This window comes from Octopus bimaculoides, chromosome Z, assembly GCF_046866305.1.
Source record: "Octopus bimaculoides isolate indiv1 chromosome Z, ASM4686630v1, whole genome shotgun sequence".
Lineage (NCBI taxonomy): Eukaryota > Metazoa > Mollusca > Cephalopoda > Octopoda > Octopodidae > Octopus > Octopus bimaculoides.
This window is the reverse complement of record NC_142944.1, coordinates 50,116,007-50,128,442: the sequence shown is the minus strand read 5'-3', so window position 1 is coordinate 50,128,442 and position 12,436 is coordinate 50,116,007. Positions and strand designations below refer to the sequence as shown.

At 36.7% G+C, this 12,436-nt stretch overlaps 1 protein-coding gene across 7 annotated transcripts in view; it reads right to left on the bottom strand.

Annotated features, from left to right (window-relative positions):
* Nucleotides 1-12,436, bottom strand: part of LOC106878514 (PDZ domain-containing protein 8) — a 296,017-nt gene that overhangs the window by 125,097 nt on the left and 158,484 nt on the right. For all 7 annotated transcript variants that reach the window (XM_089365281.1, XM_089365279.1, XM_089365278.1 and 4 more), the window contains 3 exons: nucleotides 11,719-11,862; nucleotides 9,132-9,238; nucleotides 6,703-6,927 (listed from right to left, as the gene is read on the bottom strand). In XM_089365281.1, the coding sequence (XP_089221407.1) occupies nucleotides 6,703-6,927; nucleotides 9,132-9,238; nucleotides 11,719-11,862 (476 nt within the window). The remainder of the gene's footprint in view (nucleotides 1-6,702; nucleotides 6,928-9,131; nucleotides 9,239-11,718; nucleotides 11,863-12,436) is intronic.

Genomic DNA, 12,436 nt, shown 5'->3' with positions numbered 1-12,436 from the left:
CAGTTTAAAGCCTTGCTCAAGACATAATTCCCCTATATTTATGGACTTTAATACTGAGAAGGAAAAGGGGCTGAAAGTTTGATTTTAGCAAAGTTTAATTTTTGTATCTTTTGCATAATAGTTTGATAATATCAGTTGATATTTATTGGTTTATCAAAATGAAAAGACTTGTTTTATATATAAGAATAGTTAATGTGGTATGGTTATTATTTTAGGAATGAATGGTGGTAAAATGCTAAGCGATTTTTATTGTAGCTAGTCTATCGATATTACATTTGAGTCCAAGTTAATTATAGGAGTATACAGCCAAGCCTACACCAGGCCTTGCACTAATTATTACACTCAATCCTTCCTCCACATAACACCAGCCTTCTGGAATTCTCTCCATATTCCTCTAAGTGTTGACTTATGAAGTTTCAGGTGAAATATTAATGGCACTACTCTCACCAGTCTCAGTGAGACCATGATTGTCATGGGCACTATCCCTTTAACCAGACACAGCAAATAAAAAAAAGGGGAAAAAAACCCCAAACAAATACAATCACTGATTATATTTAGGATAAATTGAGATTTTCCTTACAAACAAAACAGAAAAAAATGTTACTGACAATCTTCAGTTGGTCCAAGAAAGTTGATTTACTCAAAGTTCTTGAGTTTAAGCAACTCAGAAGATAGTTCACAGTGAGCCTCATAAAAATATGAAATTATAGGTGCTTCACCTTGTGAACTGGTTCCAGGTTCAATCCCACGGCATGGCACCTTGGACATGTGTCTACTTCTATAGCTACAGGATGAACATGCTTTTTGAATGGATTTGGTAGATGGAAAACGTGTGTGTGTGTGTGTGTGTGTGTGTGTGTGTGTGTGTGTGTGTGTGTGTGTGTGTGTGTGTGTAGGTGTGTGTGTGTGTAGGTCAGTCGGTTGTCTGTAGGTCAGAAAAAATCCCACTCCAAAAGAAAATTTGATAATTATACTTTTACATTATGAATATAAGCAATAACCAGAAATGCTATTTGACAATGTGTGTGTGTGTGTGTGTGTGTGTGTGTGTGTATGAAAGGGAGGGAGAGAGAGAGAGAGAGAGTTTGTCCCCACCACACCTCTTGACAGCTGGTGTTGGTTTGTTTATGTCCCCTATAACTTAGCAGTTTGGCAAAAAGACCAAAAGAATAAGTAGCAAACTACACAAACACACACAAGTACTGAGGTTGATTTGTTTGACTAAAAAAAACCTTCAAGACAGTACTCCAGCATGGCCGCAGTCTGAAACAAGACAATAAATCCTAATAGTGACATAGCCTCTACTTTTCTCAGAAAGGTGCACCCCATGTAAAATTCCAGATACCTAAGTGCCCTACCACTTGGAAAATACAGTTTCTCTTCCATTATTCTAAGGTAGGTGACTGACAGAACCAACAGAATGTCTGACAAAAAATACTTTACAATCTGAGTTCAAATCCTGTCAAGGTCCAGTTCGTCTTCCATCCATTTGAGCTGTCAAGTACTGGGGTCAATGGTATTCAGAAAAAGCAATCTTGAACATTTCTGGCCTTTTACTGAAAGAAGCTTATCGTGCGTGTGTGCGTGCGTGCGTGTGCGTGTGTGCATGTGCGTGTGCGTCACCACCACCATCAATTGACAACTGATGTGTTTATGTCCCCATAATTTAGCAGTTCAGCAAAAAAACACATCATATAATGTCCGCTTTCCATGCTAGCATGGGTTGGACGATTTGACTGAGAACTGGTGAACCAGGTGGTTACACCAGGCTCCAATCTGATTTGGCAGAGTTTCTACAGCTGGATGCCCTTCCTAACACCAGTCACTCCGAGAGTGTAGTGGGTGCTTTTACGTGCCACTGGCATGAGGGCCAGTCTGGCAGTACTGGCAACGGCCACACACAAATGGTGTTTTTTTACGTGCCGCCTGCACAGGAGTCAGTCCAATGTTTTGTTCACATGCCACCAGCACTAGCACCAGTAAGGCGAACCTGGAAATGATCGCACTCAAATGGTGCTTTTTACGTGCCACAGGCATGGAAGCAAGATCACTGCTCTGGCAGTGATCTCACTCGGATGGTGTTCTTAGCACTCCCAGGTTTATAAAGAATAAGTCTTAGGGGTCTATTTCTTCGACTAGGTGGTGGTGGTCTGAAACTAGTTAAAGAATATAAACAATGTTGAGAAAATTGAGAAACTGCTAATAGTACATCTACAGAGTTAACTAGATATTTTCCTGAACACTGTAGTCAACAAGGTAAGATAAATAAATAAATAAATAAATAAATAAATACACAATTGTGACTAAACTGTACAACTTTTAAAATAGTAATTACTTTTTTAAATCCTTAAAAACAATTTTTTTTTATAACTTTTGGGAAATTCCATGCAATTTTGAAAAATAGGTTAGAGTAACCCATATTTTGAGAAAAAAGTTGCATTTTTGCAGTTTTCTTTCTAGAGCAGTGTGCTATTTCCTGCAAAAGACAAGCCTGGAACCCAGACAACTTAAAAAAGTCATCAAGGAAATGGACAAGGCAGCTGAAAATTGTTGTAGTTCATAAGAGACCACAAGTGGAACTCTTCCATTGCTGCTCTACTAAGGTGAAACATACAGGCTAACAGGTAAAATACTTCTAACCCTGAGATACCAGCTAACAATGCAGAGGGGTTTCAAACATTACAATAGATTTAGTTGAGCTTGCAAAACATCCGGGTAGCTCCTGCAGTTTCTACATAGGGAAAAAGCATATCTGATGTTTACTACACCTATGTCACGTCGTCGACTTACAACCACAATTGGTTCCAACTGACTGGTTGTAAGTCAGACTAAAGGACTACATAGCTTGGTTATATATTTTTACATTACGGTACATTCTCAGGTAATAGTCACACACAGCATTCTGTGATGACTGATAATAAAGTCACAGGAAAAAGAGTCACAATTAATTTGTGGGATCAGATCAAAACCCCTGTGACTTTTTTCTACTTGGATTCTAATCTGTATTATATTATTATACTGGCATTAGTCAAAAATTTTGGAGTCTCAAAACTGGAATATTTATTATTGTTGCTGGGAGCTGGTGTGCCAATCATCATAAAGTCGATCGGTCGTAAATTGGACAGGTCATAAGTCGTCAACGACCTGTGTGTGTGTGTGTGCGCGTGTGCGTGTGCGTGTGCGTGTGTGTGTGTGTGTGTGTGTGTGTGTGTGTGTGTGTATGACCAATTTTTTAATAATAATTGTTAACTTCCTTATCTCCATTTTCTTTTCTTTTCTTTTAACTGGATATAAATCATATGCTTGATATATACTAGTGCTTTAAGAGTGTGGAACCAGCATTTCCTTGGATGCAACCATCCCTCATGAGGTTAACATATCCTCCAATTATATATATATATAATCCAGCAATCCAGATTTCAGTTCTTAGACCTAGATGGTGTGTTGTGTTCTTGAGCAAAACACTTCATCTCATGTCATTCTGCAATCACTTTGACACCTGACACATGGTACACCTGTGTGCACCTGTTCAGACAAGGTCGATTTGATGGAGAGAGAGAGAATGAGGAGCTAATGTACAACACATACATTTGATTCATTATAAAGAAATCATTTGTGCAGATTATTCGGCAAAAAGCTGAACGCTCACATGTCATATTCAATGGGAGAATCCATCGCAAAATCATCATTCAACGTCCATGTTGACAGGAGTTGGATGGTCTCACAGGATCTGCGAGTCCAAGGACCACACTATGTATTCACCAGTGTCTACTTTGGTATGATTTCTACAGCTGGGTGCCCTTCCTAAAGCCAATAACTTTATAGTGTTAGTCAGGTGGGGGTGGGAGATATCTGTCACACTGACACCAGCAAATCAGCTTGCACATTTACAAAACCTGAGGATGCATGGGGGTGGGGCCTTTTATGCTAGGTAGGGGATTAAGTTATGAGAGAAAGGGTTGAAAGTAGACCAGGTTTTTGTAGGAGCTACATGGCAATTCAACATCTCACATTTAGTGGATTATGATACACACACACACACACACTCGTGCGCATGTGCATATGCAAACACACATACATACACACAGTGCATATCAATGACAGGAAATAAGGCAGCGAGCTGGCAGCATCGTTAGCATGCCGGGCGAAATGCTTAGCGGTATTTTGTCTGCCGCTACGTTCTGAGTTCAAATTCCGCCAAGGTTGACTTTGCCTTTCATCCTTTTGGGGTCGATAAATTAAGTACCAGTTACGCACTGGCGTCAATGTAATCGACTTAATCCCTTTGTCTGTCCTTGTTTGTTCCCTCTATGTTTAGCCCCCTGTGGGCAATAAAGAAATAAGAAATGATAGGAAATTTTAAATACAAGTTGGCACCAAAATAAACTCATTAAGGAACTCCATGCATGAATGTGTGTGTGTGTGTGTGTGTGTGTGTGTGTGTGTGTGTGTGTGTGTGTGAGTGTGTGAGTGTGTGTGTGTGTGTGTGTGTGTGTGTGTGTGTGTGTGTGTGTGTGTGTGTGTGTGAAATAGTTTGATGTTTCAGTAGTCTTCGAAGATCATTGAGATCATAACAGATAATGGTCCTCTTGGACAATATTTTTAGGATATAAAATATTCAGGGAACTTAACTGATGTAGTTTACTAGCAATGCTTCTCCACCTCGGCACCCCCATGCTATGTGCACATGCATGCACATTTTGCAACCAGCATACAAGAAATGCATGCATAACATGTTAGGTTTCTAAAATAATGCAGTAATTAATAATTATGCATATTCAGTATGCACATATCGTTGTTACAGGAAGAACATTTGCAACAAGATTTTTGCACAAAATTACTAAAAATTAAAAAAAAGTGCATTGTAAACTAGACATGCATTAAATGTTGGTTAATCTACACACACACAAATACTAAGATTCTACATCATTTCAAGCAATTATTCACTTAAGTAAACACACACACACACACAAGCAGCCTATTGTGAATGAGATGCGATTTCTCATTACTAAAAAGGAAGCAACAGGAAGATGGGGAAAGGATAAATGGTTTGATAGTTCGGAGTTTTAAATAGAGGTAAAGATCCACAAAACATCAGAAATATATCTTTTAAAAACTTTATTAAAAAAAATTAAACAATTAATTTATAATTAAGCTATGCTTGTTCAAGTAAAACAATTTTTATATGGCCATCATCATCATCAAATTCATCATTTTTGATTTGTTGGTAGGAGTTGGATAGGTCTGCTTGTATGGATCATCAATCACTATTTATCACAGTTCATGGTTTTCACGTATGTAAAGCTCAGCGTCCCAAGATCTGTCCTCACCACATCTTCCCATGTCTTTCCCCCCCCCCCCACAAGTTTTTCTCTCTAAACACACAACACTTTTTTCTCCAAGCACTCGTAGTCTAGTCACATTACATGTCCATATCAATCACTACATTCAGTAATACTTTTAATACCCAGCCATACTACCACTTCATTCATATTCCAATTTACATGTGTAATTATTTAACTCAATGTACATTCGGTCTCCACAAATTAAATTTGTGATGTTTGAGTCTCACTACAATACACATATCTTAACATTTCCTACATTTTATAGTGTCTTTCTCATGGTGAAAGAGATAGAGAAAGAAATCTTGATTAAATTATAAATGTGGAGGTATATAAAAGATGTGAGAATGAAAAAGGCCAATATAGGTCAGATCTCAAACTGACAACCACAAATGAGTTACAAGAGGGATCAATATCTTTAAAATACACCCAACACTGCATCCATCCTCTTCCTACTCCTAAAATTCCTGATTCCTAGAATCTATACTGGGACATTTTGCTCATTCTTTCCCCTCTCCAAAACTGCAGCTATCATTAAACGTCTGGAATTCTCTCCTGAACATTGAGCATATTATTCACCTCTACCTGGCTGTCTAGTAATATCTCTGTCTAGCAATATCTGAAAATGCTACAGGTAAGGCACTTTTACCACCAACTAAATTCCAAAACAAAACTCTGGAAGCATAAATAGTTTAATATTTAACTGAATGAGGAGCAGTACTCAAAGCCTCCAAAACTGGTGAGTTGGATGTGGTGGTTGTTCAGTTGTAATTTAATTCTTGCAACTGACTGTACAAAGGCATTTTTATGTTATTAAGGGACACTTTCATTTGACCATATCAAACAGAATAACTCAGTAAGGTATTTGGTCATATAGATCCTCTCAGTACCTGAGTAATCCACTTGAGAGATCAACATCAAGTTCCTTGCTTGCTTATTAGTTGGTTGGTTGGTTGGGTAAGGAAAAGTTGTTCAAGAATATGGCAGTCGTAGAGAAAGGATGGAAAGAAGAATGAAAAGAAGGAAGCATTAAGGGTGCAATATTTGGTGTGGAATCTACAGCAGGTAGACCTTTGTTGTTGTTGAGAGGTATATAAAAAAAAAATTAAAAAATGAGGTGACAGTGGCAGAGAGTGACAGAAGAGAAATATTGCAAACCTAGCCAACCCTTGCCAGCCTGGAAGAATAAATAGACGATGATGACGATGACAATGATGGAGTATGACAGCGATTATGTCAATGAAGATGATGAAGTGGATATTAAAAAGTGATAAGAATAAAAGCAGCGCTGGAGAGACAGTAAGTGTGTATGTGTGAGACAGAGAGAGAGAGAGAGATAGAGAGAGAAAGGAGTGTTTACCTAATAGCATTAGGAATGTTTGGTTTAGGACACTCAACCCTTTCAATAATCTCCTTGCTGACCGGTTCATCCGCAGTGGTTTGAAGTGTAGTTTTACTCAGTCTTTTACGATAATGTTCAGAGAATTTCTCTGTTGGTTGGAAACAGAAAGACACTGTAATGTCCCCGTGGCACAGCTGAGGTTCAAAACCAGGATGTGAGGCAAGCATCGAGCATCGGGTACGACTGGAAAACAAAACATAAAAAAGATAAATACAAAAATTACTAACTCCTTTCTTTACTGACTTACTTTAAGTATACCGACACATACTACACACACACACACACACACACACATACTTATAGCTTTATTTCAGTCATTGGACTGTGGCCATCCTGGGGTACTGCTTGGAGGGCTTTTAGTTAAACAAATTGTCCTCAGGGCTTAAGACTGACAGCTATCATACTCTTTTGCCAAACTGCTAAGTTACCCTAAACAAACCAACACTAGTTGTCAAGCAGTAGTGGGACAAGCACAAACACACATACACACAACAGGATTCTTTCAGTTTCTGTCTACCAAATCCACTCACAAGGATTGGGTTGACCATGGGCAATAGCATAAGAGACTTGCCCAAGATGCCATTTGGTTGGGAAGCAAATTTCTTACAACACAGTCACACACCTCTCTCTCTCTCTGTATATGTATATCATCATCATCTAACGTCCGCTTTCCATGCTAGCATGGGTTGGACGATTTGACTGAGGACTGGTGAACCAGATGGCAACACCAGGCTCCAATCTGATTTGGCAGAGTTTCTACAGCTGGATGCCCTTCCTAATGCCAACCACTCAGAGTGTAGTGGGTGCTTTTAGGTGCCACCGGCACGAAGGCCAGTCAGGAGGTACTGATATATATATATATATATATATATATATATGAGTCATGTTTTAAATAGACATAACTCCTAGAACAACTACACAATAAAAATTAGTAAGAACACAATACCCATGTAATTCTTAAGTCCACCTTTTTCTTTAAGTTCTTAGTTTTTCTTATTCTGCTACTGATGAGTATTCTTTGGCAACTGATTCTTAAAATGAATTTGTCTTTCTGTACGAAATGATCATTTAGCGAATTGAATAAATATTTTATCCCATATTAACATCTAATCTCCTCCATTTATGAAAAATATGATTGAATTTGTCAAACGTTGTTCTATAACTTAATTTGTATACTTAATATACTTATATATATATATATATCTTTGTATATGGCAGATGTCTAACAGCCCTCATAAAAGCTCCTATGCTACTTGTTGCTGGCTACTGTATATTATTTTGAACATGTTGAGTTAATTGTATAAAATCATTATGTATGCAGTACTCCATGTAGTGTAGAATAAATAAAATACATGTAATGCTGAAACATATGTAGCAATGCATAAATAAAAATATAAAATCTCCATTCATAAAATATTTGTCCTTATACACACACACATCCTTAAGTAGATAGACCAATACTTTATAAACTCTCCATATTTCTATAGGTCCTGATAGCCATTGATCTATGAGCACAATAGAAATAAAATGAAACAAAAACTATGGTGGCATACTTCCGTATAAAAGATGTACAATAATAATAATAATAATAATAATTAATTCGTTTTATTGGCCACAAGGGCTAATATCAATTAAAAACATATAAGGACAAAGACAGGACGAAGGTTGCAAAAGGTTTTGTCCGAAAAGGTAGGAAAGTTCGTCTAAACAGAGGAAGAAAACGGAGAAAGATATAATGAATAAATAGATAAATAAATAGATAAATAAATAAGTAGAAACCCCCAAGGGGGGAGGCGCTTCAAAAAAGGAAAGGTTACACGTGGAAAAACCCATAAAACCACGGGAGCCTGGTCAGAAAAAAATAAGAAAGGGGTATAGAGCCCTTTCTCCTTCTACATTACCTTTTTTTTTTATAATAATAATGACAATCTTTCACTTTATTTATAAAGGTTTCAATATAATGATAAAAGAAGGTTCCACAGAAAGTAGCAGCAAGTTTTTATAAAGGGAGTATCTACCATTCCTCACTAAGCTTATGCAAGTATGCATGAGCATTTTGCAACTAACATGCAAGAAATTAAACATACACGAAAGCTTAGTTGTCTATAAGTTCAAAATGCACACAAAAGCTAGTTGCCTTCTATGCACAGAAAATATACTTTTGTCACAGAAAAAAATGGAGGGAATTGAATGCTAAAAAAAAAAAAGGAATATGGGTCCCCATCTTTATCTTTAGAATACTTTCATAGAACTCACCTCTTCACACATGTATGGAAAAAAGTGAAAAAGGAAAAAGAGGATAAATGAAAGAAAAAGGAGATATGAGAGGATGAGAAAGACAAAGAGTGAGAAACAGAAAGAGGAAGACTGTTCTTTAAAGTACATACATAGCTCCAGGTTTAGGCTCAGCAGGTATCAGAGGTTTCGTCTTCTGTGTATCTCCTTGAACAGTCGTTAAGCAATCCAATGCAATTTCACTAAGAAGAAAACTTACCTAAATGAAAAAAAAAAAAAACAAATAAATTTAGTTTCTTCATTAATTACTGAAATAACTGATATGAAAAGAAAGAGGGGACTAAATCCATAGTTTTTGGCAGCTTCTATATTGAAATAAGATTTATGTAATACTATATTAATACACAATACAGTGTGTATATGTATAAGCATGTGCACTGGTTTAATAAGCAGTCAGTTGAAACTAAATTCCAAACAATAATGAATTTTCAAGAGTGATTTTCATGTCACTTCCACCTTATGTGGTGACCCCACTGGTCTGAGTCACTTTGCAAGAGTAATAACCCATAGGGAAATGTGGTTTTATGTTATATGATAATTGGTTAATGTAAAAGAGGTGAGGCTAGAACAGAACATGTTTCTTTCTGCAGAGAGGCCCTATGACACAGCGGGGAAGAGATAAAAATGCTGGTGATGAGGTCCATCTGGATGGGTACCTATGGAAGGGAGGTGAGTGGAAGTAAATGGAGGCAGAACTGAGAGTGAGATATGAGAAATGAGCGAAACAAGTGTGAATATGAACGAAAAATGAGTGTTGAATGAATGATAAGTAGGGGAGAGTAGGTGATAACTGTAGAAACTGGGTAGAGTTAAGGGATGGATGTAGTGATGTGATATATTTGTTGAAGCTGACTACTTTTCCCATCTTTTCATAAATTATTTAGAGAAATATATTATTCAAGAAATTATAATTTGATCAGTTAAAATAAATAAGCATGTGTTGAAGCAAAACCTGGAACTGAAGGGTCTTAAGGTTAACATAGCAAAGACTAAGCTTCTAGTAAGTAAGAAAACTGACTGGACCCTACTCTACTCAAGTAGGTGGCCCTGTTTAATTTGTAGGAAAGGTGTAGACAGGAACTCCTTATAGTGTACCCAGTGTAAGCTACGAGGTGCAGTGGATTAATTGGAAGGTTATCGGAGGAGATAGTTTTCATACGTGAAAGTTGCACAGGATCCATAAAAACTTTAGAGACTCGGGAAATTGATTCTCTCAAATGCCCTGGTGGTTCATCAGAGGTAGTAGATAATTTCTGCGACTTAGGGAATCAAATTAGTAGTGGGGAGGGTGCACAAAGAGTGTGATAGCAAGAATAAGAATAGGATGAAGGAAATTCAGAGAGCTGTGAATGAAACATTAACAGCAGACACAGCTTAGCAGTCTTCAAGACTAGTGATATTGATGCTAACGTTCTGAGTGCGTGTAAATTCATATTTATAGAAAAGAAAATGGGTTGGAAGAAGGAATACAGCGATTCAAAAGGAAAGATAAGGAAAAACATTTTTTAATGCATTTCTCTTTTTTTTTAAACTTGAAACAAAAATAGGTTACTGTGACATATTTTTCAGTTTAATATTTATATTTGTAATAAACAGTGAAAAAAAGGTCACCATTTATTTAAATACTAAAAATAATTGTTAAAGCAATTAAACAAATAATATTTTAAGATAGTTGCTTATTAACTAACAATGCAGTACTCGTAGACACAATCTCAATACAATTTATATAATGATGATAAACGTATATTGGGGCAAAAATCATTATAAATCAAAACCTTGAAATTATGAAGCAAGACAGAGCTTTTACAAATATTATTATAACATATAAATATCATAACTTAGTTAAACTAATTAAATAGTATTTTAAGATACTTCACTGACAATAAGTGACTTGTACACAATAACAAAATTTATAATAGCATAACGTACATGTAAAAAAATTAAAAGTTGTGAAAAAATACACTCCTTTAGATACCAAAAATGTAAACAAAGCAAATTTCTTAAAGTGTCTTAACTAATATAATACCTGACTTATGCATCCATCCTGCCACACACACAATGTGCGATATACTGCCTAAACAACTATTCCCTTCCCTTATTTCAGACAAAAAGATTCATCGTTGTTTGGCGTCCATTTCCCATGCTGTCACGGGTTGGGCAATTTGACAGGAGCTGGCAGGCTGCACCAGGCTACAATCGTCAGTTTTGGCTTGGTTTCTATGACTGGATGCCCTTCCTAATGCTAACCACTTTACAAAGCATACTGGGTGCTTTTTACGTGCCATTGGCATGGGTGCATTTACATGGCACCAGTGTATTTTGTGGTACCAGCAGGTTTGCTTAATGTCAGCTGCACAAAACCTTACAGTATGAGGAAATTATCCAATTAATCAAAACAAGTGTGTGTGTGAGAGAGAGAGAGATAGGGGAGGGAGAGAGAGAGAGAGAGAGAGAGAAAGAGAGATATAGGCGAGGGAGAGAGATAGAGAGAGAGAAATGCAATGCTGAATTCTGTTACTTTACATTAAATACAACTTAGCTATTTGCTAAATAGATACTGATAAAATAAAAATAAAGGGAGCAATGTAATGAATTAAAATCTCTTGAAGGGGTGGTAATTCCATTATGACTGCAGTTTGATGATTGGTGCCATTAATGGAATAAAAGAGTAACACTCACATGTCCAATTCGAACATTCTTTTTCCGTTTGGTCACTTTATCGTGTTTGTCTATTTTGTCTGGTTCCCTGCACCATAAACAAATATTTAAAAACCGGTGTTCTTCTTCCACTTCAAATTCAAACATTTCATTCCAACAAGGATTCTATAAAAGGAAAAAATAAATAAAAAATATAAACAAGGAATAAAATTACAACAGCAACATCATTATTTTAATGGCTACTTTACCATGTTCTCATGGGTTGGATAGAATTTGCTGAAGCAGATTTTTGTCCCTCTTCTCACTAACCCTTACCTGTTTCTAAGGAAGGTAACACTTCACTTTGACCAGGCATGATTTTCACAGAAGACTGGAAATGAACAATGTTGCTTGTATAACAGTGATACTTGCTTATGACCATCGCATGGATGTCAAGACAAGGTGACAGTAACACACACTATATCTTATATATCTTAGGAATTGCGAGACTAATAACCATGTGTAGAACTCAATAGTGCTAGTTGAGTACAGAGCAGTAATAAGTAAGTAAGATGGCGAAGGAATAAATGATTATCTTATGAACTTCATTAGCTTGCAGTTGTTTCTGCTATAAGGTGTAGTGGACTCATAGTTGAGTGCCTGAAAAACAATATAGCTTCATCAGAAGCCTTGAATATAAAGCGCAGTTTATTTTGCGCCTCATATTTGAGGCTCCAATGAAAGTGTTACTCAAGCACTC